At 44.9% G+C, this 26,189-nt stretch overlaps 1 protein-coding gene across 3 annotated transcripts in view; it reads left to right on the forward strand.

The window, feature by feature from the left end:
• srgap2 (SLIT-ROBO Rho GTPase activating protein 2) overlaps window positions 1-26,189 on the forward strand; it is a 52,029-nt gene that overhangs the window by 9,343 nt on the left and 16,497 nt on the right. For 2 of the 3 annotated variants that reach the window (XM_068720074.1, XM_068720075.1), the window contains exons 2-3: window positions 19,532-19,724; window positions 25,414-25,576. In XM_068720074.1, coding sequence (XP_068576175.1) covers window positions 19,532-19,724; window positions 25,414-25,576 — 356 coding nt within the window. Of the gene's footprint in view, window positions 1-18,410; window positions 18,622-19,531; window positions 19,725-25,413; window positions 25,577-26,189 lie in introns of those variants that run through there. The other variant, XM_068720077.1, reaches the window with a different exon arrangement.

The raw sequence follows: 26,189 nt of genomic DNA on the forward strand, positions 1-26,189 counted from the left end.
GTGTGTGTGTGTGTGTCTACGGCTAACGTGTTGACCTTCGCTGGGGGTTACATTGAGGTCACTGTTAACCAGTTAGGTAGCAGCAGGAAGTGGATGTAGAGATCAGACTTCCTCCTGCCGCCTTCCTTTTTCACTCATCCGCGTGGGACAACTCGTGATCGGAGGCCCCCGCTGTGTACAAACGAGGAAACCGTTCTGCATGTGTGCACACTCACGCAGTTCAAAAACAAGAAAAAGACTAAATGTCACACATGCCACCTGACACAGTGACATGAGTTAAACCTGCACCAGTGGTCCACCTGAACAGGTTTCAGTTTTTTGACATTCAAGCGACGTGTTCTCTTAACAGAGTAAGAGGGAGAAACAGACAAAAAAACAGCGGTCTTGTGGGAGTTTGTGGACGTAACCGAAACTGAAACGCATCTTTATTGGGTTCTATTTAAATTACTGTAGGTAATCGGTGATGTGTGTAAGGAACCACATTTGCAGATATGAGTTACTGGGAACGGTGACAACTAGAAGTTCCATATGAATGTGGTCAGACATGAATTAATTGCAGGTTCAGAGGACGTGTATCATGTGCGCACATCTCCAGGCTCATATCATGTTGGTGGGTGTGGTTGTGTGAGTCTGATTGCTCGGCTTCCTGAATGCATTCATGTATTTGTGTGTGCGTTGGACTGACATGTTTCTGGTGTTTTGCCTGGTGTGGATGAACCCACCTCGAAAATGTGGTTTACTTGCTGCACACATCGTGCTTGAGCTGTTTATAGACTCGCACATACCTCAGGCCTGATGTGTATCTCGCTGGTTCTCAGGCTCCTGTTAGCGGGCTCTTTCTCTTGTTCTGCCTCCCACCGAGCGTGGCCAGGGGGCAACAGTGTGTGTGAGAAACATGCTGATATGTGCTCTTCACTCACGCATGTTTAAGCATGTCCTGAGGCGTCGGAATATGTACCGTCGAAAGTCTCTGAACCTGTCATGTACAAACCTAAAAGAGGGAGAGTTTGGATCTTTGTTGTGCTACTGCGTGATGCGTTTTACCCACCCGCCCCATCAGTCGAGCTTGGGTGGTACTCTTGGATGTACTTTCACTGGAAAAGTTGTCTTTTGAAAGAAACACTGAAATGTCTGTGGAGAGATTCTCTTTCTGCCTTTTTAATAAGTGTTGTAAATGTTGTATTTTAATGTATGAACATGCACAGTTTGTTAAAAAGGATGAGGGAGATGTTTATGAAACTGCGCATTTAATTTATTACTATATGGCAATGCTATGGTAAAGTGGTCCGGTCGATGCAGTGCTGCTTTTTTTTTTTTGGTTGTGTTTGAATCAGGTTGGATTGAAGGAGCCGGCATCGTAGAACATATCGAGATCCAATCACAGTCGGACAATGAGCCCGCTGCAGTCAGCACATCTGCTGATTGCAATGTGTCCCATTTTTGAGAGGCTCGCTTATGAGCTGCGGTGCTGCAATCGTAAAATAATTAGCTGTGTGAGACAATACCAGAGTTGGATGGTGTTGGTAAAAATCCCACAAAACAAAATTGAGTCCTAAAATGGTCTTAGTCACAGTGTTTTAATTGAGCAACACTTGCAGAGCACGTAATGAATCACAATACTGCAGCTCTCCATCATCACTGGCAACATATTGCAGCAATGTGTGCTGAGACAAATAATAAATAACTGGACCACAAAGGCTTATATTTTGGGCTGGGCGATCAAATATCACAATGTTTTTGACCAAATACCTCAATATCAATATTGCAGCGATCTTGTTGAGTTGACCATTGGTGCTTTTACCAAAATATTTACACAATGAGATTTTTTTTGATCGATAATCATCAGTAATGTGGATATAATGACTAAAAGCAGATAATAGAACAGCTAGAACAGTCTGGTATGTTCAGAAAAACGCAGCCTTTAAAACCAGGAAAAGACAATCTCTACAATCTGAGATGTGACCTAGTTCCTATCAAGATATCGATGTAATATCAATGTATTGCCCAGCCCTACTAATATTTTCACATATGCACAATCACATATACAGAATATTGAGTTTATTGGGTGTATAGGAATAAACTTCCAGTGCAACATGCATTGTTAAGGCTGCATATAGTAAATGCAATTGCGTGTTATATTTTCATCAGCTAGAGAAGCAGTGACACTGTCATACATTGTTACTTTCATCAAAGGAGCATCAGGTATATTGTGAAACGCCGTGTCTACCAGGCCCTCTAGTGTTGCTCTACTCACCACAGCACAGTGCACAGACCATGTGTTGGTCTACGCTGTGGGATACCCCTCTCAGATTACTGCCACAGCCTCTCCCCCCCCCTCCCTCTGCCGCCCCCCCCCCCCTTTCCTTCACATTCCGACTCAGCCCATGTGCTTCAAACAGAGGGGAAATGGGAACATCCCTCTCCATGCATGCACACACACACACACACACACACACACACACACACACACACACACACACACACACACACACACTCATTCCTGCTGTGCAGTGGCCCACGTAGAACAGGGGTTGGTGTGGAGCTGATGGGTGCTCTCCATACAGACTATACACAATGTGCTTCACACTTTGTGAGGAGGAAGTCGACCTCTGCCTAGACCTGTGCTGAGCTGAAAGTTAGTTAATTAAGACCAAGTGTTTTTACTTTGAAATAACCGGGGGATGAGTATCGGAATGACGGAGAGGTTGACAAAGAAGACAAGAAAAAGAAAGGATAAAGACAGAGTGTGTGTGTGTGTGTGGGGGGGGGATACCCTTTAGCACAAAGAACCTTTCCCATCAATCTCTTCATCACATTCGTGGCATAGCCGCTTTGACACATGCATGTTCTGGTGCCCCCCCCCATCACTCCTTTTTTTTCTCCCCCACATCTTTTCTCTCCCACTCTCTTTCTCTCTGTGATTTGTTTCTGTTTGAGGGCAGCGTTGCATGTTAAAGGTTGCTGTCCATGACACATATGCACATACACACAGGCATTCTCTGTGGCTGAGTGTGAGTGGGGCTCTTGTCATGTGCTGCTGGTATTCCCACAGAGGAATGCGGAGGAGAGAAATTCCCAGTCTGCAGTGGTGGATTCCCACTGCCTGATCTGATCACGCATTAAAGCCTTTAGGAAGCATTGTGGTCCCATTTGTTTCAGTTGTATTTTAACATCAAAATACTTCACCCATGTCAAAGTGTTTTAATAATACAGGACTCAAGAGCTCTAGATGACTGGGGTCAGCAAAACGCAACTGACACGCAACTCTTTGAGGAGATTGTGTGCTTTGAAAGATTGTTGAAAGTAATGTTTAATATACACAAACCGTAGTTAATGGCCATGCAAAAAAAATCACGCTGAATTCCAGAAAAACAAACCTGCAGTGATGTTTTTGGCAAAACGGTCCTCTATTAAACCCACTATTGTATCTCCACACAACACGTTGACACTTAACGCCCATTGTTTCCAGCGTCTCTGTTACCGATAATGGCCAGGAAGGCTTACAGTATGTGAGTCAGGTCCCTGGCTGTATCCCTCTCCATTGTGTCCCGCTCTTACTGGGGGATGACAATGATGGCCACTGTCCTCAGAGTGAAATCTGTCGCTGTCGTAAGCCTTACGTTCTACATGCTCCGTATGCGCACAGCTGGCCTCAGCACAGCGTCGACGGCATCGAATCCATTTTGAATTCATGAATTATTTTGTTGTCTTTGGTACAACGGGGAGAATGTGTCTGATTTCTACCAGGGAGGGGAGGGAGGGTCTGTGATTCTCCCTTTTTTGTGAGAGCACAGAAAGAAAAAGCGGGAGCGCTCTCCTTTTTGAGAGAGAGAGAGAGAGAGAGAGAGAGAGAGAGAGAGAGAGAGAGAGAGAGAGAGAGAGAGAGAGAGAGAGAGCTTCCTCTGCGGATAAGAATGAGAGGAAAGCAAGACGGAGAGCTCTTTGTAGTCTTTCAAACTAGAAAGGATTGTTGAACAGTAAATGGCACTAATGACGCCCTCGCTTTACCTTGTGTCTGGCTCGTGATGATCTGTCAATGTGAGTCCACTGGGGCAAGTTTAGAGCAGGTGTGGCCCCCTCCCCCCCACCGGTCTGCTGTGTGACCTCTGATCTCCACTTTTCTCCCCTGCCAGCCACAGACCCATCAGTCCTGCCTTCCGGAGGGACGGTCGTTAGTACATATATTGGCCACAGCTCTGCGTCGTGTGTGTGTGTGTGTGTGTGTGTGTGTGTGTGTGTGTGTGTGTGTGTGTGTGTGTGTGTGTGTGTGTGTGTTTATGATGTGCAGATTGCACCGCGTGTGAAAGTGCTCGCCCTTCAAAAACTGGAGGCAGCATCAATAATTCAGCGGCACATTGCTGAACACAATGCTACAGAGAGCGTTGCCTTTTTCTCTCTTTCCCTCCCTCTAGATTCCTCAGTATTTATCTGTCTCCTGTTAGACTGTTTTAATGCCCCAATTTTGTCCCCCCCCCCCCCGTCCCACTTTGTCTCTCGCCGGTTTCTGTCATGTTTCGACAACCTTTCAAACCTCTCACTTTTTCTTCCATTCATTAGTGTCTATTTGTTGCCCTCCTGTTTTCCTTTCTGTCTCACTCCCTTCTTCTTTTTCTTTTAACATATCAGGAATTTCATTCCTGTGTGTCCACTCCCTCTGTCCCATTCTTTTTAAATCTCGTCAAGGCAGTTCGGAGGGGCCGTGTGGGAGGCCGTGGAGGGGAGCTAGGAGGAAAGGGTGTGGCCACCCACACTGCAGCACTTCATTGTGTTGTGCCGAGTCCGACCCGTCCCCTCTCAGACACACACACATATCACATCACACACACACTGCATAGAGTCATCGACCCTGTGTTCGCACTCCACCCGTTGGATGGGCGTATTCCCTTGGTATCGGGGCTGTCCGTTTCTGAGCACAGATAGCTTTGTTTTTCCATCATTTTGTCTGAAGCTCACAAGACTCCAGGCTCACATGGTGTCAAAGGGCAGGAAGACTGACAGAGAGAGACTCAGCGTAACCACTGGGCCTATCGTAGGGATGTCAGGAGGAGGGCGCTGGACTTTGATTCTAAGAGTCTGATACTTCCAGAAGTTTGTCCCATCATTGACCCTCCTCCTCCGGAAGGTTAAAGCTCAGGGCGAGCTAGAGAGCAGCGACTCTCCATTCATATCTCACTCATGCACAGTCAAACGAGTGAAGACGGGCTCTGAGTTAACAACATCCACCTAATCACCTCGCCTGTTCAAACAGGACAACAGCATAAGAGTGTGCGTGGGTGTGAGCATGTTATTGCAGGTATAGATGAGAAGACTGACATGAATAGGCCAAAAAAAAAACCTCATTGCTCAGCAGGTTTTTTTTTGTAATTTTTCAGGTAGGATTCTACAGTTAGATATCAATAATCGCAGCAACAATTATCTTGTGTCTCTATGCAAATGTAAACGGCAGAATTGGCACAATAACACACAGTATTATGATCGGACTGCAGAAGGTGTTGCCTGGATGATGTTGGTGCTCTTTTTCAACTAAATTCAAGCCAGGATCATCAACAATGGCTGACCTTGCATTTTTTTTTTTTTAAGGAGCCCTGTGCCGCGGAGCCCCCCATTGCACCAACCTGGTTGGTCTCAATCAATACAAAACGTAACCAGTTCTCAGGTTAGCAGTGGGCGTTTCAGGCTGCCTCCAGGAGGAGCGTAGCTGACAGACTGTGAAGATTACAACCCATGAGACGGTGATATTTGAGCTGTCGGGACAATCATGTGGGTGGCATACAATCATGCTCGCTGTGTAGGCAGTTGTGTGTGAGAAAAGCAAAACAATAGCGTGTGTGTGTGTGTGTGTGTGTGTGTGTGTGTGTGTGTGTGTTGGAGTAGCACAAAGGCTGTGTTCATGGTGTCAGCGCGTCCTCATGCTGACCTCAGGTGAGCGCTCCTCACCCTGCAGTGGTTTACAAACAGCTTCGCTAAGTATCCTCTCGGTGAGAAATCTGTGAGAATTTCTGGGAAGATTTTGATCAGTTACACTTTCCGACGTTACTGTTTGTTGTTCTAGTTTTTTACCCTCCAAGTACTGGGAATTGCTCAAGGCTTACTTGAGTTTTTCTGCACTGCGGAATGATGCAGTGTGTGATGCTATGGTTTATAAAGACAGAGTTTTAATTGGGCAGTGAGCTCAAATTATCCCAAATTCGCCCTGCGGCAGGTAGATCGATTTAGTCTGATACACCCCAACTACTGAATGAGTGTACACCAAATCACACACCTGCTGCTCTGTATGCCGTGTTGCATACTTACAACATTCATACATTTGGTTTAAAACAAAAGATCATGTTAAAGCAGCTCTAACATTCCCATTTTTGTACTTTATACCTTGTGTTTCTTTTAAAACTGGCTTCAGGCTGTTACAGACCACCAAGGTTAAAAGAAGTGAAGAGTGTAACGGTGCCCTGCGTCTCTACACTGTCGGTCAGGTCTTTATGTCAGTTCTCAGCGGAGGACTAATCTTTGTCTGATACGATCTCGTAAAGTTTAATAGTGTCTCTATGCTGCAGCTCATCCTGTTCAAGGAATTGGAAAACACTGTTGTGCTCTAATTCTAAATCCTCTGCCAGCATCGTTGTGCGTCTTTGGATGCTGGAAACAAAGTCAGTCCACTTTGAAAACAACTGCTTTATGATCACATTTTTAACTAAGGTATACATTTCATGCAGGAACACATCATTTAATTTTAGAGCAACGCATGCAAGTATGCAATGAGTTTGTCCAACTAGCATGCAGACGGTGATTAGTATAATCTGTTTCACTTTCATATTAAGCCCGCTGAAATGAAAGACCTTTCTTGTGCATTTTCTATAAGCTCATTTTCCTACTCTGTCTAGAAGCCCCACATATTCATTAATGGCTAATCTCTAACAAAAAAAAGTCTTGAGTAGAAAGTGTTCTTTAACGTGGTGGTGTCACGGTGAACTGAACAATGACCCGAGTCCTCATTCAGACCACTTTTACAACAAGCATCCATTTTTATCTCATTAGGGCCTGATGGCCGGTGATATCCCAGTGTCACTAGTAGCAGGCAGGACATGTGGCTCAGTGTGCGAGTACTTACTGTATATTAGTGACTGTCACACACGTACAGGCTACGGCACTTCTTCAAGCTATTACTTTGAACTGAGGATTACTGTGATCACACTCTGAGTGGCCAAATGTAATCTACACAGCTTAAAGCTTAGTTTATTCTCCCCGTATTTGTAACTTGGGTCACGTGATTGTCACAAATAGTTCACTGATAAAAACACTTTACATGTCTAGAGATTATACAAAGAAGGCCAATTTGCTTTGAAATTCTTTAGAAACAAGAGGTCTTAATTAATTTGAGTACATATTTTTTGCCAGCCAAATCAAATTGTTTACAGGATTTTCAACCTTTTATTTATTTTTAATGCAAGTAATACTTGATTTCTTTCTTTGCAGGGCTTGTTCAAAGGCAATAAAGTAACCCATGAATACAAGATATGAGTTTACAGACAATTACGATCCCTCCTCGGCTTTGTGGATGTTAGTTTATGGTTTTTACCAGCTACACCTACAGTCTCTGGGTTACACTCGTTGTCTTTTTGATTGTTCACAGTTCATTTTGTTTGTACGCCCTCTGGCGTTTCGGAGATTATTGCAGTGCATAGAGTATAAATGCCTCCGTACATACATACGGAGGTATAAACAAATCTCAAGACCCCTCTCCCTGGTAAAATGAAAGATCCAGTCTTGGTATTTCAAAATTAAAAAAGGGAGAAAGGGACTGAAACCTAAATTACCTAAAAACTTAACCAGCAGTATAACAAGTTTATTTTATTGGTGATTGGATAATTCAACCCACTTGATGCTGCATACATCTCCTTATGCCATCACATGTCAACAATAAACTAATCTAATGAGTTGAACTTTATTACTCATAAATTAATTATTGAATTTGAAATGAACTGCAAGTGAGACCGTATTCCTAAGATTTGTTTTCATTCCGGTGGGAATGGAAGGGAAACCTTTCACTTTTTGTTGTAAACTTGGTGTAAACTACACAATAGAAAAGAAAACATTGTTCCTCTCTATATGCTTGTTGGTCTACCTCCAGAGAGCAGGGTTCTTTTGTTACTATGAAAGAAACTAAATGTAAAACAGCTAAAGACCGAACAATGCTGCAGAGAAGCAGAACGAGTGGAGCAAAAAAAAAAAGTCTTTTTCTGAGCCAGAGTCCCTTGTGCTGCTTTTGTGCTGTTCAACAAAATTCAGCTGCGGTGGTTTGTTTAGCTGAGGTGTTGAGTTGTCCTGCTCCCTGGGAGCTCCCTTATGCAGATTGGCCCACTTTCACTTTGTCTCTCTCTCTCTCTCTCTCTCTCTCTCTCTCTCTCTCTCTCTCTCTCTCTCTCTCTCTCTCTCTCTCTCTCTACCCGCCCATGTCTCTGCAGCACTCAGACAAATGCCTGGGTGGCTCTGTGAGCAGGTGGGAATGCAAGTGATGAAGAATTTAACTTGCTGGCTGAATGTGATCTTCACTGTCGGGGAAAAAAAAAAGTGCTATTAACCCCCCGTTTCTCAGTGATAGTTTATACCGCAATGCTACATTCTCCATGGGGTAAGGCGTCAGTAGGGTGGGGCTCTGATCTTGTCTCCATGCACATCGTAACTGTTCGTCACGTATCCAGGTTCGCTATCCGCAAAGGGCTCTTGTGACAGTCTGCCGCCTGGTTGAAATTGTGGCCATATTTCATTGGCCGGCCTGTCACTGCCGGCAAACCCCTGACTCTCTGAGCGGGAGCGTCTGCAGGAGTCATTACACAGCAAGGCCACTTCTCCCTCATACATGCACATGTACACCACACATTAGCAAGCAAGTGAGGGTGAGTTATATATCAGATGTACCTCTGGAGCGGAGCGTTGGAGAGATGGGTGAAATGGATGCAGAGAAAGGGGGGGGGGTTTAGTTGCTGCATAGGCTGGTCCTGATTCAGCTTTTTTCTGCCGTCGGTGATGAAGGGTTGAGAGCCAAACACTCTGACTCACACACCGTTCCCTGATTCTCATCTCCAGCTTTTACCTCCACATAACCGGAGCTTTCATAGCTTTATTGTACAATTTTTCAGCTGATGGCACATACAGACAGATCAGTATGCTTGGGAGAGTTTTTACATAAGTGCATTTAGCGTTACGGCTTAGGGCTGCAACCAATGATTAGTTTCCTTATCTGTGAATCTCACAATTGTTTAGTTAATTAATTCATTGTTGATTCATTTTCAGAAAAATATATATTGTCTGCGAAACAGTCAATTTGCAGGGATAAAGGACAGAGAAAAGAAGCAAAGCCTCACATTTGTTTGACATTTTCCTTCACAAATGACTTACGCACACAATCTATTGTCAAAATAGAGTTGTTACTTCTCCTGTTGATTAACTAACCGATTTTTCACCAAAAAATGTTCAGCAGTTGTGCAATTATGCTACAATTATCCCTAATCTCCTACAAGGCAATTGTGGCAGGCAGCAGTTGTTGGTACATGAGAAATATAAAGCTGTGAGAAGATCACAGAGGATGAAATTCATCAGGATAAAAAAACAACAACATATGTACACACATGTGCACACACACACACAGACTGTATATTTAAGTGGGCCACATCTGCATGTGGCTGGTGCTCCTTCCACTGCGTCACTCTATCTTGCACCCCTGTAAAGCCTCTCCCCATCCCTCCCCACCTCTGTCTGTGGAAGAAGCTCGTAGCTGTAGCGGGAAACGGCGACGATGTGACCTCAAGGTGGATGTGGCGATTGTATCTCCTGCTATCGACTGCTGTTCTTGGTCTCATCCTTTGTCTGATGCAGCATATTCCCCTGCTCTTACCCCCCCAGCCCCCAGCCCCGCTGCCTTCCGCTGGCACTCAGATAAGTATCGGCAGCCATCAGCAGATACAGCCTTTGACTCTTGGTGCCGCTGGCCGCCCTCAATGCTCACTTTATCCTCTATCTCCATCTCTAACATTTTTTTCCCCCCTACGGCCATTTTCGGCATGCAACTGATGTCTCTTGGAATGCAGTGATAAGAATTTGCTGCATACATACCAGTCACGTACACATGTTTAGTACCATGCATCTTTTCTCCACTGGGGTTTGTGTGTGTGTGTGTGTGTGTGTGTGTGTGTGTGTGTGTGTGTGTGTGTGTGTGTGTACAGTTTGCTGTGTGACAGAGGCTGTCATGCACAGCTATTAGATGACAGAGGGAGACTATTACACACTGCGTTAGGCTTCAAAGCACTGATGCTTCCCTCAGGGGGGCCTTTACATGTATGCGCACATGCACACAAAAGCCGTCAAGGTCCCAATGAGTCATTGTTGCTGACCCTCTAAGTCTGACAGAGGAGTGAAAGAAGAAATAAGAAGGGGTGAAGGAACGATTGATGATGGTTTAATCAAGAAGTAGGGAGTCATTACACACCGTCACTCATTCACTGGAATTATGACAAGTGGTAACCTGCTAATAAAGATGAGAATGAACCTTTACCCACCTGACGATGTGTCTGCACATGAAAGAGGTGCCACGCCCACCTGTCGCTGTTTGAAGGTAGTCCCGTGTCTTGGATGTTTTTTTGTTTTTTTTGTAAGGCAGTATGCTTAAAGGGGGTGCTGTCCAAGATTGTCGAGGTTGATTCAATTTACAACACACACTGTCAGACAAACCACTCATGCGGACACACGCACACTCAGTGGGCAGCCTCCCATGCTTGTGTTATGGATTAGTCAAATCCTCTGACTGGCTGCTAAGCTGATTAAGGGGGGTGTTCTGAATTGGTCATTTGGAAACACTGGAAAGACAGCGCACACACACACACACACACACACACACACTCAAACTGTAGGACAGCTCAGCTTAATATTGTCTCTCCTGCTGGTCCAGGATGGTATAATATGTGTGTGCGGTTTTGTCTGATACCTATCCATTCCTCTTCAGACAGATGGCGTAGGTCACTATACTGTCATGGTTTTCATCCCTATGGCGAAGCGTGTGCGTGTGCGTGTGCGTGTGCGTGTGCGTGTGCGTGTGCGTGTGTGTGTGTGTGTGTGTGCAAGAGAGCGAGAGAGATGGAGAGGAGGAGACGGAGATGAAGGCTGTTGGAACAGACTGAGGCCCAGATGGCTGTGTCCGGCAGAGACAGGAAATAGAGGTGACACCAGGTGGATGGTACCCTTGAGGATGAACCACACATGCACACAAACACACATCAGCCTAGAGGCCTGTCTCTCATCATGTGAATTTAGTTGTTAGATAGTGTGTAACCTCATTTAGTCCTGGAACAATTTTTAACAATTTTAATAATTGATTAATTGTCAAGTAATTTTGCCGTTTCGCTCCATTATATCTTTGAGAAACGGTGAATCTGCAGACATCTGTCTATCCTCAGTCTTTGTGAGGCGTTCCCCCTCCCCCAACACAAACACTCTGTCATCGCCTTTTCCCAGACTGGGTTAGTAGAGCAGGCGGGGGCTGTAAATGGGCGAGGAGCTAGTTAACTTTTGATAAGCAGCCTTTTTCATTATGCATAGAGAGACCCCAACCCCCAGTCTCCCAACACTGCAAACCCTCTGCCACCACAGGAGAGGAATCAGAGCATGAGATGGTTGGAAAGAGCTGCTGGTGTCAGGAGGGTTAAGTGTTGCGACGTAGAACATCCTTCCTGGAAAGATTGCTCATATATAACGGTAGATTCAGGTAGCAGGATTAGTTAAAAGTACTTTTGTCTGCAGTGAAATTGATGGTTCTATCGTTGTAGGTGTTTTCCACCAGTTGGTTGACGTGGGAGAATGACTCCCTCCGGTAGCTTTGCGACCCATGACCCCTGACCTGTGCACCCAGCTCACGGAGTGCGAGGAACCCTGACGAGAGCCCACATGGCTTAACACCCCCCCCATACACACACACACACACACACACACACACACACACACACACACAGACCTTCCTCCAGCTGGGGAATGAAGCCTCCCGCTAGCTAGTAAAGGGTTAATGACTTCCTGATCTGAGTAGCAGTGCAGAGGAATTTACCCCTGCTGAGTTCTACCCACCGCAATAACTCCCTCCCTGTCACCCCTTTACTCTTTTCTCCCTGAAGGGTGCAACATGGACAAGTAATGTTGATTTCCACACATCAATAAGAATCAAGTCCACTCTCCTATCCATCATAGAAAGAAATATTTCAGCACATAACCCCCCCCCCCCCCCCATAAAACGATATATCAACGTTTTTGCAGAGTTTTAATACGGCTTTAACAAATGACGTATAACGTATTAAATGGTGAGATTTGGTGGGTGCTGGACGTTATGTCCATGTGGATGTCTATGTGGATATAGCCAGGCAAGCTCTTTCCTCATTTTCAGTTTCATCTTAACTCCAAGAGCATTTCCTAAAACGTCCATTTATTCCTTTTAGGAGGCCTGTTCTGTATTCTTGAAACTTTGCTCATTCATTATTAAAAAGACTTTTACAAATGCTGATGGAAATATTTCCCAGAAGCACAGATTTTGGCCTTTTATGTCAGTGAGCCCTACTTTCAAAATCTATTTCCTGTGTCATCAGTGGTGCACGCAGAGCTGAAAAGAGGGAAACCGTGGACCTTTGAAAATGATGATGTCGACACTCGCATTCGCTACTTGATTGGGTGTTAGCAGTCAGGACTTGTCCTTCCCTGATTCATCACATCGGCGGAAGAAAACAAACGGCAGCCTTGATTATTGATTGACTACCAGGTTAATTTAACATAAATAACAGACTACAGGTGTTGCTGACCTTGTTGTCTGTACTAGCAGCTGTTGTGCAGTCCACAAAGAAACCGTGAACGAACAAAAGCATAAATGCTCTCCAGTGCGACATGGACTTCCGCCACCAGCAGAGCTACGAGTGTGACAACAGACAACAACGAAACCGAGGAAATGAGTGAGAGAGACATGTTGACCAAATTTATTGTTTCATAATCTTGTAAAACTTTTATTTGTAAGTGTTCATTTTAAAGTACATTTGTGAATGAGACATAGAACAAGAAGACATGCAGCGTTGTAACTAAGTTAGAAAAATATAAAAACATTTCCATAAAATTTGTCAAGTTTATAGACGAAGATCTTAAGCACAGCCTTTTATTAGTAGAGAACAATAATAGTCTGTTGTATTTTCTGTAACTAAGCAACCAATCTACTTCCTGTTTACACCGGCACCCACATGCCTAGTGTACGTGAATAGTCATGTGATATTCGTTTTCAGGCTGGTTAATATGGACGAAAATCAATTCGAAATTTTGGTTTTAAAACTCTGTTTTAAAATGGAAACGTATCTTTGTGGATTTAGCCTTAGTCAAGCCTTAGTTTTTTTTTTTCTAGCTGAATAACTTATTTCCAAGAAGCTTATGAGCACATCTTTGGTCAACACAAGACTAAAAATGAGGCTTTTGTGTGATTCATTGTGCGGAAACTGAGTTTTACAGATCTGTCAATCAAATCGATTAGTCGACAAAATCATATGAGTGTTACTTAACTAATAATTTCTGTGGTCAAGGACAAGCCTGATGGAAGGTGTTTGTTTGTTTTTGTGGGTGTGTGAAAACTAAAGGCTGGGAGGTCAGAGGCTTTCTTTCTTTGTCCGGCTGAAAGCATCATTCAGCACTTTGTTCTCCATTATAACGTTGGGCCAGAAGTGAGATTTACCAAAGGGACAACATTAACTTTAAAACCCTGAAATCTCCTGTTGGTGACTTATTTATACTCCAGCACAGAGTAGCTCTTACATCCCTCCTGTCCTCTGCTCTCGGCCGGTCTCTCTCTTCACACAGCAAGTCTGCCGTGGTTTGGCTTCAGCTGGGTTTTCCATGTCTGAAAGTCACTAAACTCTTTAACTTGCCTCCTTAAGACGACACTGCTTTTCCTAAAAGTTTCAAGCTCTGGGTGAGAGAGGAAATGCCTATATGGGTTTTAGTGTGCGAGTCTGTGTGTGTGTTTGTTTTCAGAAGAAAGTCCAGACCCAAGGAAAAGACATTGGCTGGAATCTTTCCATTCCTGCAATAGTTTTCCCTCCAACACTTACTGTACTGTAATTCTATCTTTTCCTCTACTCCCCTCCACACTTGCTCGTGTGTGTGTGTGTGTGTGTGTGTGTGTGTGTGTGTGTGTGTGTGTGTGTGTGTGTGTGTGTGTAAATGTGCGTGTGTGTGTGTACGTGTACAGTGCAGCAGTATTAGTCAGGCATGTCTGGAACTAATAGATTCCACCCTTCTGAAGAATCTTAATAGGAAATACAACCTGCAACCTGAGGCTTCAGACTACCTTCTCATTCAACTGCCTTAAAATCACGTCCCATAGCCCCATCATTCATTTGCACACACACACACACACACACACACACACACACACACACACACACACACACACACACACACACACACACACACACACACACTCTTCAGCCTGCGAACCCCTGGCCCAGTTTCTCTCCTCCTGTCTCTCTCCCCTCTTTTCCTGGCTGGTTTCAGGTTCGGAGGTTTATATTGGTGAACTCCACAGCTGCCTGTTTTTCTTCAGGCCCTTTTTATTTGAAGAAACAGACACACACACCTCAGTCCAACCCCCCATCCTGCTACACACACACACACACACACACACACACACACACACACACACACACACACACACACACACTCACACTCACATGCTTCCTGTAGTTGTTTTAGTATGACCCTACCCTCCCTACTGGCAATGAACTGGTCGGATTGACTTCCTTTCTCTCTGTCCTGTCTTCCTGTGTGTGTATAGGGATGAATGGACATATTATTCACAGTGACGCAGTGACCCCCCCTCTAACTCACCCTTTACACTGCTTTCTGTTCTTTCTCCTTTTCTCCTTTCATTCTTCTGAGGACAATAGTATGAGCTCACAGTGGTACAACTCAAAACCATTACACCCCCCCTCTTCTGCTCCCCCTCCTCTTCTGCACCGCTCTGTACTGCAGTATCAGCCCCCGGAGCAACAAAGACCAGGCCTTACTGCATGTACACACGCTCTCACGCACGCACACACCAAAACACAAACAGAATGGGTGATACTCTCCCTCGCCAAAAGCTAGATCACCTGGTTGGTTCTCTTGGATTTCCTAGAACTGGTTAACGGTTGAGTGTGTCCTTGTGTTCACTATTCAGTGATTACCCGGCACAGGTTGTGGGCGCTCCACTGCTGGCGGAGAGGTTTGCGTTTCAAGGATTATCCCGGTTTATACGACTTGAGTCTCATTTCCCTGGATTTGACCTTTTTGTTTCTGTCGATTATGACAACACTGGACTCGCCAAAGTAATTGCTGAGTTCTGGGAACATACAATGTTTTTGCAACCAGTTCTTATTCATTCTGTCATAGTGGGGCGGCTGACTGAATGACACAGTGTCAGAAACTGTACCAGCGGAGAAAAACTTGAATAAATGCATCCTTATCTCTGCAATTAAGTTTTGTATTTAATAACGGGTATCATGGTCAAAAACTGCGAAAATAAAATGTGGGTCATAATTAACCACAAAAAAAAATATTTAAAAATCTGTTTGTCGTTCCACTGTTGTTTGTATCCTCCTGCTCCAGCCAGTTCAAGCCTTGTCTCGAACATTCACCACGTTTACTTGTTTAACAGTTGCCATGTGTGTGTAAAAGTCTGTGTGTGTGTGTGTGTGTGTGTGTGTGTGTGTGTGTGTGTGTGTGTGTGTGTGTGTGTGTGTGTGTGTGTGTGTGTGTGTGTGTGTGTGTCTACAGTCCAGTAATGGAGCAGGACAGATCTGGGGGTGGGGTTTCCAAGAGCAGGCTGGAGAGCTACCGTCAAAACGGCTCAGAATGACAGCTTGGACTCAAAGTGTCACAACGCTGTCACTGTGTGTGTGTGTGTGTGTGTGTGTGTGTGTGTGTGTGTGTGTTTTGCACCCATAGCCCAAGGTGTTTTCAGGTATAATGAGTGCTAGCAGCAATATGTGTGGCTCCTGTATCTAGGCCAGCTCTGAACAGCATCCAGGGCCGCCATCACTTCTGTCAGCTTCCAGCTAAACAGCCTAAAGCTGGTGGTATGTTTGCTGTCAGCTATAAAAGGTAATGTTGCAGGGGAAACATTACTTTCAGTCTCCACATTGTGCTCGCCAAAGTATGACTATATGACTGGTTGGGTTGCCTTTTGGCAGCATCTTTTATTTCCTTTTCTAATTTTTTTTGTTTCCTCCTTTTGAAGTAAACATCACACATTTGTATGCAGCAGCGTGTCTGCCCACTGCAGGCATCGACCACGGTGGTCATGTCATTCTAGTATGGTTACACTGTCTCCATCCATCATCTTGCTCTATTTTCATCTTCCCTTTTCTGGGTCGGAATAAGCAAACTAGTCAATAATGCATGATGAGGAGGGGCAGCTTTGGGTGAAATGGTTTGAGAGAGATTTCATGCTCACATTGTTTCTCCATAGAAAGCCAGACATATGGAGGGTGATCAATCACGCACTTAATCACACGATACCACCCCCTCACCTCCACTCAGCGCCAAAACAAACCAACAGGTGGCTCCTATGACTGGGTTGGAATAAAATAAAGAAAACAAACACAGATCTTTAAAAAACGAATGCATATGACATATGAGACTGTCAGATGTCTGGGGTTGATGAAGTATACGTAAGTAAATGTAGCTACAGTATTTATATATGTAGCTCTACACCAGCAACATTGCACTAAACTAGCGGTTCTCAAACGTTTGTCATTCCCCTCCTACTGAGGAAGAAACATTTCCCCTCCTGTTGAAATAACATCAAGATCACAAGCATTCCTTTCACCTAGTTATGCATCACATTTCCTTCCGGTCACACGTGCCCCAACTGTCATTTCTCTGGCCACGCACTTGAGATTTTTTGCACTAAACAAATCCTAAACAGGTGTAAATTCCTGGTCTTATTTTAAAGCAGGATTCCTCCTCTTAATCAGTTTATTCACAAATGAATGATAGCAGATGTTGACTGGTATGGTTTGCCACTCAAGAAGGAGGGACCATGGTGATTCTTGTGTACTGTGACCTCACTAGATACCTTCTATAGGTCGACAGGGGCAACATGTAGACCGGTCTGTTCATGCTGCTTTTAAAGATTTACATCCATCTTCTTGTGTGGAGTTTGTTCAAGGGTATTGGTGGGACTGGGGAACAAAGTGAAAAGTGTATATGGACAAGGCTCGTACAGACAGAGCCAGATGGCCCTCAGCACTAGACGAGGAGGAGGAGGAGGAGGAAGGAAAAAAAGAGAAAGGAGAGCATCAGTAAAGTAGAATCCCAGAGCCCGATTACAAGACCTGCTCTCATCTGCCTGGAAAATGTGACTAGGTTGTCTGGAGGGGGTGGAGGCGTCACATTCCAGTTCACATCCGACGTCTTACTGGCTCAGTGGATGATGACCATTACAGAGGGATGAGGCGGAAAGCAAGATCCATCTTTTATCTTTCCTCTTTGCTGTACAAAGCTCACCGTATCCCAGCTAACACTCCTCAACTCTCCTGTTGGGCGACAACAGCATCTAGATGGATACAAACTTTTTAAGACCTCTCAGGGAAATTCAGTTTAACTGCCAGTATCAACAAGGTATAGTGTGGAGAGCTCAGGGTTGGCTTTGGTTGAGCCACACAGCCATATATTTTATAAATGGAGCGTGTTGCCAGAATCACTTTTCATCTTAATGTGACTGTTAGGGGCCTGAGAGGGGCTTTGGGGCACAGTGCATGGCCTCCCTGTTAAATTGATTTTACCCCCATTAAACCTGCTCTCTAAACATCGGGGGTCACATGGGACTGATGTCACTTTTTCTCTCTAAGTATCCTCTGCCCCTCGAGATGCACCCACTGCTGATTGTGCCCTCTTTCTTACACTCCTTATGGATGGGAGCGCTTGTTTTTAGTTCGATTAGTTTGCGTGTTGCTGCGTTGGGTCGGTTGATTACAAGGCCCACATTTCGAGGTTTTGTGTTGCAGCCTTGAGAGGCGGGACTCTGACTCACTCCCCATCTTTGACAGCGCTGCGCAATGAGGAAATTACACACACAGACCACAAGACAACAACATGTGTTATCAAAGCAGATATTCACACCAGGTCATTAGCACAGGCGCAGACTGTGTGTGTGCATTCATTTGTTGCGTGTGTGAGTGTTTGCGCCGTAGTGTCATAATGCCACAAAACTCCTCTGTTCTGGCCTTTTAATCAGTATAGAATGACTGTGAGCGGACGCAGCCGCTGGCTAGTGGCACAATGTTTTGCTCTGTGTTTATGAGAGAGGGAGGGAGAAGTGTGTGTGTGTGTGGGGGGGTGGTCACAGACACATTTAGATATCCCACTTCTCTTTGTGGTAACGAGAAACTGCTCTCTCAGCTGTTAGACACAAAGGCAGCATCAACAGTCGCTGTCAGCCCGGACGGCTGACTGTCTGCCCGCCTGTGATTGTGTGTGTTTGAATGCATTAGTGTGTATGTGAGGGGAGGCTACAGTGCACTGAAGCCAGGATGGAAGCCAAAACCGTCCGCTTTTTCTACAGCCGGCGTTGTAAAGGTAGGACAGCTGTGGTAAAGTTGTGTGTGTGTGTGTGTGTGTGTGTGTGTGTGTTGCTCTTTTAAAAGGATGCATGTGCAGCCTGCTCAGCATTGGCAGGCAGCTATGAGAGCATAGCATTAATCTGTCAGCTGTCAGCACTGATCCAGCGTATCACCATCATGGTGTGTGCATCCTCGGGCGTCTTATGTGCGTGCACGTGTTGCTGCAGACGCTTCGTGTGTCCCGGTCTATAAATGCAGTGGGCAGGACTCTCCAGAGGACTTTTTTTTTGTAGCCAGTGATTGAATATGGTTACTGAGTGTGTCTGCACTGAGTGCACTCTATTAATTTGAGGCCAGACCGGAGAGCAGCATGGAGGAGGGAGAGGGGAAGGCGGCGGGAGGAAAATGAAAAGTGATAAGCCGGGATGAATGACTGCCTCTGGAGATATCTGTGTGGAAAGAGGAAAAGCTGATCGCGCACACACACAAATGCACAGATGCGTATAAAATATGATGATGTACAGACATACACAGAAGCCTGTGGTTTGCAGACTGGTGGGAGGGGAGCGGGTTTCGGCTAAGACTCCAAGCTGCTGTGTCATGGCCCCGCCAGGTGTTTCACTAGAGCTCGGCTTCATCCACATCAGCTGCGGAAAAGGAAACAGCCGTAGACCTCTACATCTTACACATTGTTATGGCATGTATCCTAATCATGGCACTGTCAACAGTAATGTACACGGCTTACTCCCCAGCTGTATGGATAATTGCATGTCATTATTTTAGAGAAAAGAGGCCTTAGATTTGAGAAGAAAACTTCATGTAGGCTGTCCTTTGTGGCCTCAATGTGTTGATGAACCAGGATTGCGGTTTGCATCATAGTTAATGAAGACATTAAACTCACCTCTGTCTCTCTATCACCCCGACAGAGATCCGTGCCCAGCTGGTGGAGCAGCTCAAGTGTCTGGATCAGCAGTGTGAGCTGAGGGTGCAGCTGCTGCAGGACCTGCAGGACTTCTTCAGAAAGAAGGCAGAGATCGAGGTGGACTACAGCCGCAATCTTGAGAAGCTGGCAGAGAGGTTCCTCACCAAGACCCGCAGCACCAAGGACCATCTACTCAAGTATGGGGCACTCACACACACATACATACATGGCACTACCACACTGGGCAGCAGGTTGCTATGATGTTGCTTATGAATTTATTAGTTTATTTGAATTGCCTTAGACAGCTAACAAGGAGATTTGAAAAGATTAGGGGAAATGGAAATTGTAATTTAGCCCTACAAACAGCGTGAGAGCGCGTTCAAGATTAGTGGCTTCCTTCTTGAGAAAAGAGAAGTAGAGACGGACTAAAAAAAGAAGAGTGACCAAGAGGAATGGTGAGGGAGGCCATATTGTGTCAGTCTGGAAAGCACAGACTTTCATCACTCACTGCTTCCCAGTTTGATGTAATAAAACGCCAACTGAGTTATAGATTGAACATTTCATTAGGATGTTCACTTCTGTTATCAGCGAGGTCCTGTGAGTCTGTGCATGCTTGTGTGTGTAACCATACATTTTGCCAGAAATGGCCAGGTGGTGATTTTGTGCTCTGACTATTTTGCTGTCCTGCTGTGTGTGTAAACCCTGCCCAAACAGGGACACCCCCCCCCCCCCCCCCCACTCTCTCCATCATTTACAAATAACATGCATTCAAACACACACTGGAGCTCATCCGCTTTAGCAGCGTGATGTGTTCTTGTATAATTTGATCTGGCGGTTTTTGGTGGGAGAAAGCAGTCTTTTTCCCCTGTGGAGAAGGATACTCTGAACTGCTAGCTAATCATAAAACTCACACACACACGTACACACACACACACACACACACACACACACACACACACACACACACACACACACACACACTCAGTGGAGCTATACCACAGATAAATGGAGGCAGAGAGGGTGCTTTCCTTTGAGATAATTATGCCTCTTTGCATCCTCATTCCTCCGTGTGTTTTAGCGTGTGACTTGGAAATTAGCTGAGATTTGCCATCGGTGAGGATGTTTTTAAGTGTCTAAAGCTTTGCGTATAAAGCGACCGACTGATCACTGCGGTTGGTCTGAAGGGACTGTAGGGCTCTGTGATCATTACTGCAGTATCATTAATACATCATTACTGCAATACTGCGTTGTTTTTCAAACAAGCCGTGGAGACACGAGTAGCCGCACCGAGCGCATCACGGTCTGCACGACAGTTGTGCGTTGTCAGTAATTGCTTCGTCTTTAGAACGGTGGTGTTGGGTTAAACAAAGATGACCCCTTCAGTTGATGCCATCCTCATCCTTCCATGCATTTCTCTGTTGCATCTTCAAGGGCCAAGGTGCAAGAAACAGATGCGAGTAATTAAACAAGGAGACACATTAGCTAAATGAAAGGCACCCATAATGTTTTTTTTCTGATTATGGCACTAAAGCAATTCTTATATAAACAGTACAAACATTTTATTAGGTCGAAAACACAATTTATCCTGATCTTTTTTTTTACTCTATAGATAAGCAATCTATAGAGTAAATATAGATTGCTACGCAATAGGTAAGCATAGCAATCTAATTACTAAGATTATAGTTCAGCTCTACTTTTGATGTGAACTCATCCACCAATGAACACAATCGGAAATCAATAATTGTGTAGCTGCAACATCTCTTATCCTAGGACCCTAGTGTATCATTTCGCTGCAATATTGGTTTTGCTGACATTTATAAGATACACGGCTAAGAGATTTGGTTAATGTTTCTAAGATAACAAGCTTTTGCTACCTGCTTTGATGTGTATCATTTGATTTGATTTAAGCAGTGTCATAAGTGTTTTTGGTAGCCCTTTGCTGTAGAGGAAGCTCAAGCTGACTTCCTGTTCACTATGACCTCGTCCACAGCCACCTTCCTCTTTTTTCCCCTGCACTGTTCTCGTTCTTCTTTTCTCATGCATCTTACATTTTTCCAAAAACATTCATGTCTCTGCTGGCGGCAAACCCACATCCATGCTCTCTCTCTCTCACACACAGGCACGCACGCACGCACACACACACACACACACACACACACACACACACACAGGCACAGACTAGAAGAGATCGATAGGGCCTCTAAACGAAACCCAATTCCAGCCAAGAGGACATACCCCCCCAACACACACTCATTTACAACACACACACCCTCCAGCTCAGATCAATACCGAGACAGTTGCAGTGTGTGTGTGTGTGTGTGTCCCTGTGTTACATATTGGGGGAGGGAAGAAGAGCAGAGGAGATGGGAGGGCAAAGGACAGAGAATAAAATATGTTGTTGAGCGGGTCGGCTACTGCCGCTGCCTCAGCAGGTCTGTTCAAGTCATAATCTGTCAAGATGTCATAAGGCAATGAAAAAATACAATCCACTAACTGACTAAGTGATCAAGCTTTACTTTTCATTTAACTTTCTGCTCTCCTCACACTATCTTTTTTTGCTTTTCTCTTCATCCAACATCTGTGTATTTAAAAGTCTCCCCGCATCTGCTGCTGCTCAGTCTGGGTGCCACGCTGGAATTCCAGCTATTTTCCGGTTATGTGTGTGTACATTTTTGTGTGTCTGAATGTGTGTGTGTTTGTGTGTGTGTGTGTGTGTGTGTGTGTGTGTGTGTGTGTGTGTGTGTGTGTGTGCCTGTGGCTGATTCTCCGTACAGCAACCGTTGATGGTGCTCCAAGCAATGTGGGGTGTGAAGGTTGTTGTGAGAACCCTGGTATTTCTGCTATTTGGCAGACTGTGAACAGCAGTGGTGGAGGGTTACACGGTTTAACCGTATTTTGTGTGTGTGTGTGTGTGTGTGTGTGTGTGTGTGTGTGTGTGTGTGTGTGTGTGTGTGTGTGTGTGTCTCTGTGTGTGTGCCCTGAGGCTGACTGGCTGATTGGTCACATAGAGAAGCCCTCACAAGTTGCACACTGATTCAAAGCCTATCGTTATGCTAAATATTAGGCCAGCTTCACTGTTGATAAGCTGCAGACCCTCACACTAGCCATGGCTGCAGCGACATATTATTTCAATGTGGGCTTTGTGTTCTGATTCTAAAGATCACATGGTCGTACGACCACTCGTGGACTGTAAATCTGGGTTTTCAATAGCACAGCATTTCCTTCTGCATAGTACAAGAATACAACATTTTGGATGTCCACAGTCATAGTTCTAATACCTCATAATTAGCTCATGCTAGTATTTCCAACTCAAGTAATCACAAGTGTAAAAGAGTAAATGTTTACCTTGAGCATGGCCAGATAGACGGCATCTTTCTTCTCTTTGTTTTACCTTTTTACTGAAAAAAGTCTCACAATATACTCCATCTTGATCCACAAACTGCTGGTCAAGGCGCCCTTATTCTAATGAAATGTTCCTTCCAGATGTCCTGTTTTTTTAATTATTAAAATACTGTGCCAGGAATTGGAACCAAGATTCAATAAGAACCATAATCCATAAAGGAATTCATCACTACAAATTGGGTTTGCTAAAATCTCATTGATACCCAATCAATACTAAATGTCATAGTATTACAGCTGCTCTTATGACGTTTATAAGCAAACTACTAAAATAAATGAATTATTGCCACAATAAAACATCATTCAGTATCATTAATATGTTTTCAATAACAGAAAAACATCCACCAAAAAGAAAACAAAAAAAACAACTAACAAAGTCCCTTCAAAAGGCAAACATAAAAAGGTTTTTGTTCTAATAGTTTATCGTGCCTGTATTTTGCGCAGCTCGACCTGGTTCTTCACGCTTCCTTGTGTCAATAGAATTCTAAAGGTCTTGTTCAAACAAGTGTATCCGCAGCCCGCCGCCTCGACAGAGCAGTTGGACCTTTTCTCCACTTCAGTCAGAGCATTTAACTGTTCAATTTGTGTCAGTTGTACAAACTGCCAGCAGCGATGCCTTGTTTAATGCTAAGCGTTTTGATCCTGAATGTAAATGACCATTTAGCATTTTCCCCTCCAATGTTGCGCCTGACCTGCGGACCGACTACGTTCCCAGCGTGCACCATGTGACCTTCGGAGGGCCAGTGACATTTCAGTGTTTACCTTCTGATAGCGGAGGGTCACAGAGAGTTGGGTGATATTTCACCCCGCGTTGCAGTGCGATTGCCATGGCGATCGCTGGTGGGCGGAGGGCGACGCGTCACATGGAGGCGGAGAGGCCGGTGGATGGAGTAAATAATAGAGGAACTGCGGCCCCTGTTTTTGGTGGAGAAAAAAGCTGTCGTGCAAACGGGTGAAGACGGACGCACAGGAAAAAGACACAGACAGCGGCGAGAAGTTGGAGCAGAAAGTGATGCAAACACACATGTGTCCATATGACCTCAAGTTTAGCATACAACACAGTATTAGGGCTTCGTTATGTTACTGTTATTATACTCAGTCATCTGACCGTCTGACCAGTGACAGCGAGTACCAGCGTATCACATCACTGTCTATGACTCATCTCATCAGGCCCACTTCCCCCACAAACACACACACATACATACACACACACACACACACACACACACACACACCTCCCCACGGACACTACCCCCACTCTATACCCCTCGGTCAAAGACTTTCTCTGTCTGTCTGACCTTGTGGATGCTTGGGTCACTGCTCTACTTTTCCTCACCCCCATCTGTGTGTGTGTGTGTGTGTGTGTGTGTGTGTGTGTGTGTGTGTGTGTGTGTGTGTGTGTGTGTGTGTGTGTGTGTGTGTGTGTGTGTGATGTAAATGCCTTGCAGCTCTTGGCTGTTTCTATCCAGTTAAAGCTGCTCTTAACGACACAAAGACCTTCTTTCATCCACTTACACTCACTCATAATCCATTTTACCCACTAGATCATCCGTGGATCATCCATAACACATACTGTACACACACACACACACACACACACACACACAGCCACACTGTGTGCAGACACTCTAAAAGGTGGTTGTGTTGTCGTGTAAGCAGGACATTGACAGCCTCCTTGCATTTGTGTAATGGCTTAATGGGCACTTGAAGCAAAGACAATGAAACAGTATTGAGCTATTAGACTCTTTGTGAAATCATTACAGTATTTTAAGTTGTTCTCTCTCTCTCTCTCTCTCGCGCGCTCTCTCTCTCTTTTATTCTTGCGACATCTGTGCTTGTGGGGGAGTCTTGACTCTTCCTGCTGGGTTTTGTACCCTGGCTGAATCCCCTGTTTTGGCTGGCTCACCGACTGTCTGTGTGTGTGTGTGTGTGTGTGTGTGTGTGTGTGTGTGTGTGTGTGTGTGTGTGTGTGTGTGTGTGTGCGTGTCTGTGTGTGTACAGCTATCTTTCTGAGGACCAATTTAAGTTTTAGATATTTTTGCTGGTCCTGACTTTGGGAAAGACTCATACAAGCCTATTGGAATTAGGTTTAAGATTCAGGTTGGAATTAGGTTTAGGTTAGGGTTGGGGCTAGGTTGAGTTCAGGCAGTTGGTTGTGATTGTTGAGGTTAATGTACAGTGCTAGGTACAATAAGTGTCCTCCTAAAGATAGAATAACAAGGGTGTGTGTGCATGCTCTCCTTCCCTGTCTTTTATCCCAATGCCTCGTCTCATCTTTGTGAATGCTGAGTTTTTGCACAACACTTGTCTCTACATTTTACTTGAAGTAAGTGTGTGTGTGTGTGTGTGTGTGTGTGTGTACATCTAGCAGCAGGCTAAAAGAGGAAATTATAAGATGAAAGAGACTTAATGCTCGTCATTTATCCAAAAAGGTGCTTGGAGGTCCTTGAATACATTTTTAAGACTCTCTGTTTCTTCTGTGTGTAGGAAGGAGCACAGCATTTTATCCCCCGTGAACTGCTGGAACCTGCTGCTGCTTCAGGTGAAGAGGGAGAGCCGCGACCACGCCACGCTGTCCGACCTCTACCTCAACAACATCATCCCCCGCTTCGCACAGATCAGCGAGGACTCAGGACGCCTCTTCAAGAAGGTAACGCTCACTCAAACACACTCACACACAGTAGGACTCAAGCCCAATAAGCTGAGTCCATGTCGCGTTCTTGCCTCGTCCATGCGTCTCTGAAGAGCATCTGTTTCCTGTCTTGGCGGATTTATTGACTGACGGCAAGTCAGCTGAACCTCAGGCCAGGAGAGTTTATGTTGTCTGTGTTTCATACAGTAGTCTCATTCTTGTGTCCTTTAATCTCTGCCTCGCTAGTCTGAGAGAAAAGAGACGAGTCAGGGCGACGGTGAGAAAGAAGAAATGAAGAAGAAGAACGGATAAAGAGGGAACTGAGGGGACAACATGAGGGCATAAGAGAGAGAACAGAGAGGGTGGGAGGAAGAGATTTCTCTGGAGATCAGAGCTTACTGTGACCTTATAGAGAGTCTGCACCTCCAGGCAGAACATATCTAACTATAAAGCAATGCATCTCTGTCTCTACGCATGTATGTACGTACATGTATCTCCTTGGGATATCTTGAGAACCGTACATCTGATCTACTTCACACTTGGTGGGTGTATTGCTGGGGACGAAAGGACGTGCGGTGTCCAAGTTTGTGCAATTTTATCATGCGATACGCTCAATATTATTACATGTTGA

This window comes from Cebidichthys violaceus, unplaced genomic scaffold (assembly GCF_023349555.1).
Source record: "Cebidichthys violaceus isolate CVI_PGR_0920_01 unplaced genomic scaffold, fCebVio1.0.p SCAF_25, whole genome shotgun sequence".
Classification (NCBI taxonomy): domain Eukaryota; kingdom Metazoa; phylum Chordata; class Actinopteri; order Perciformes; family Stichaeidae; genus Cebidichthys; species Cebidichthys violaceus.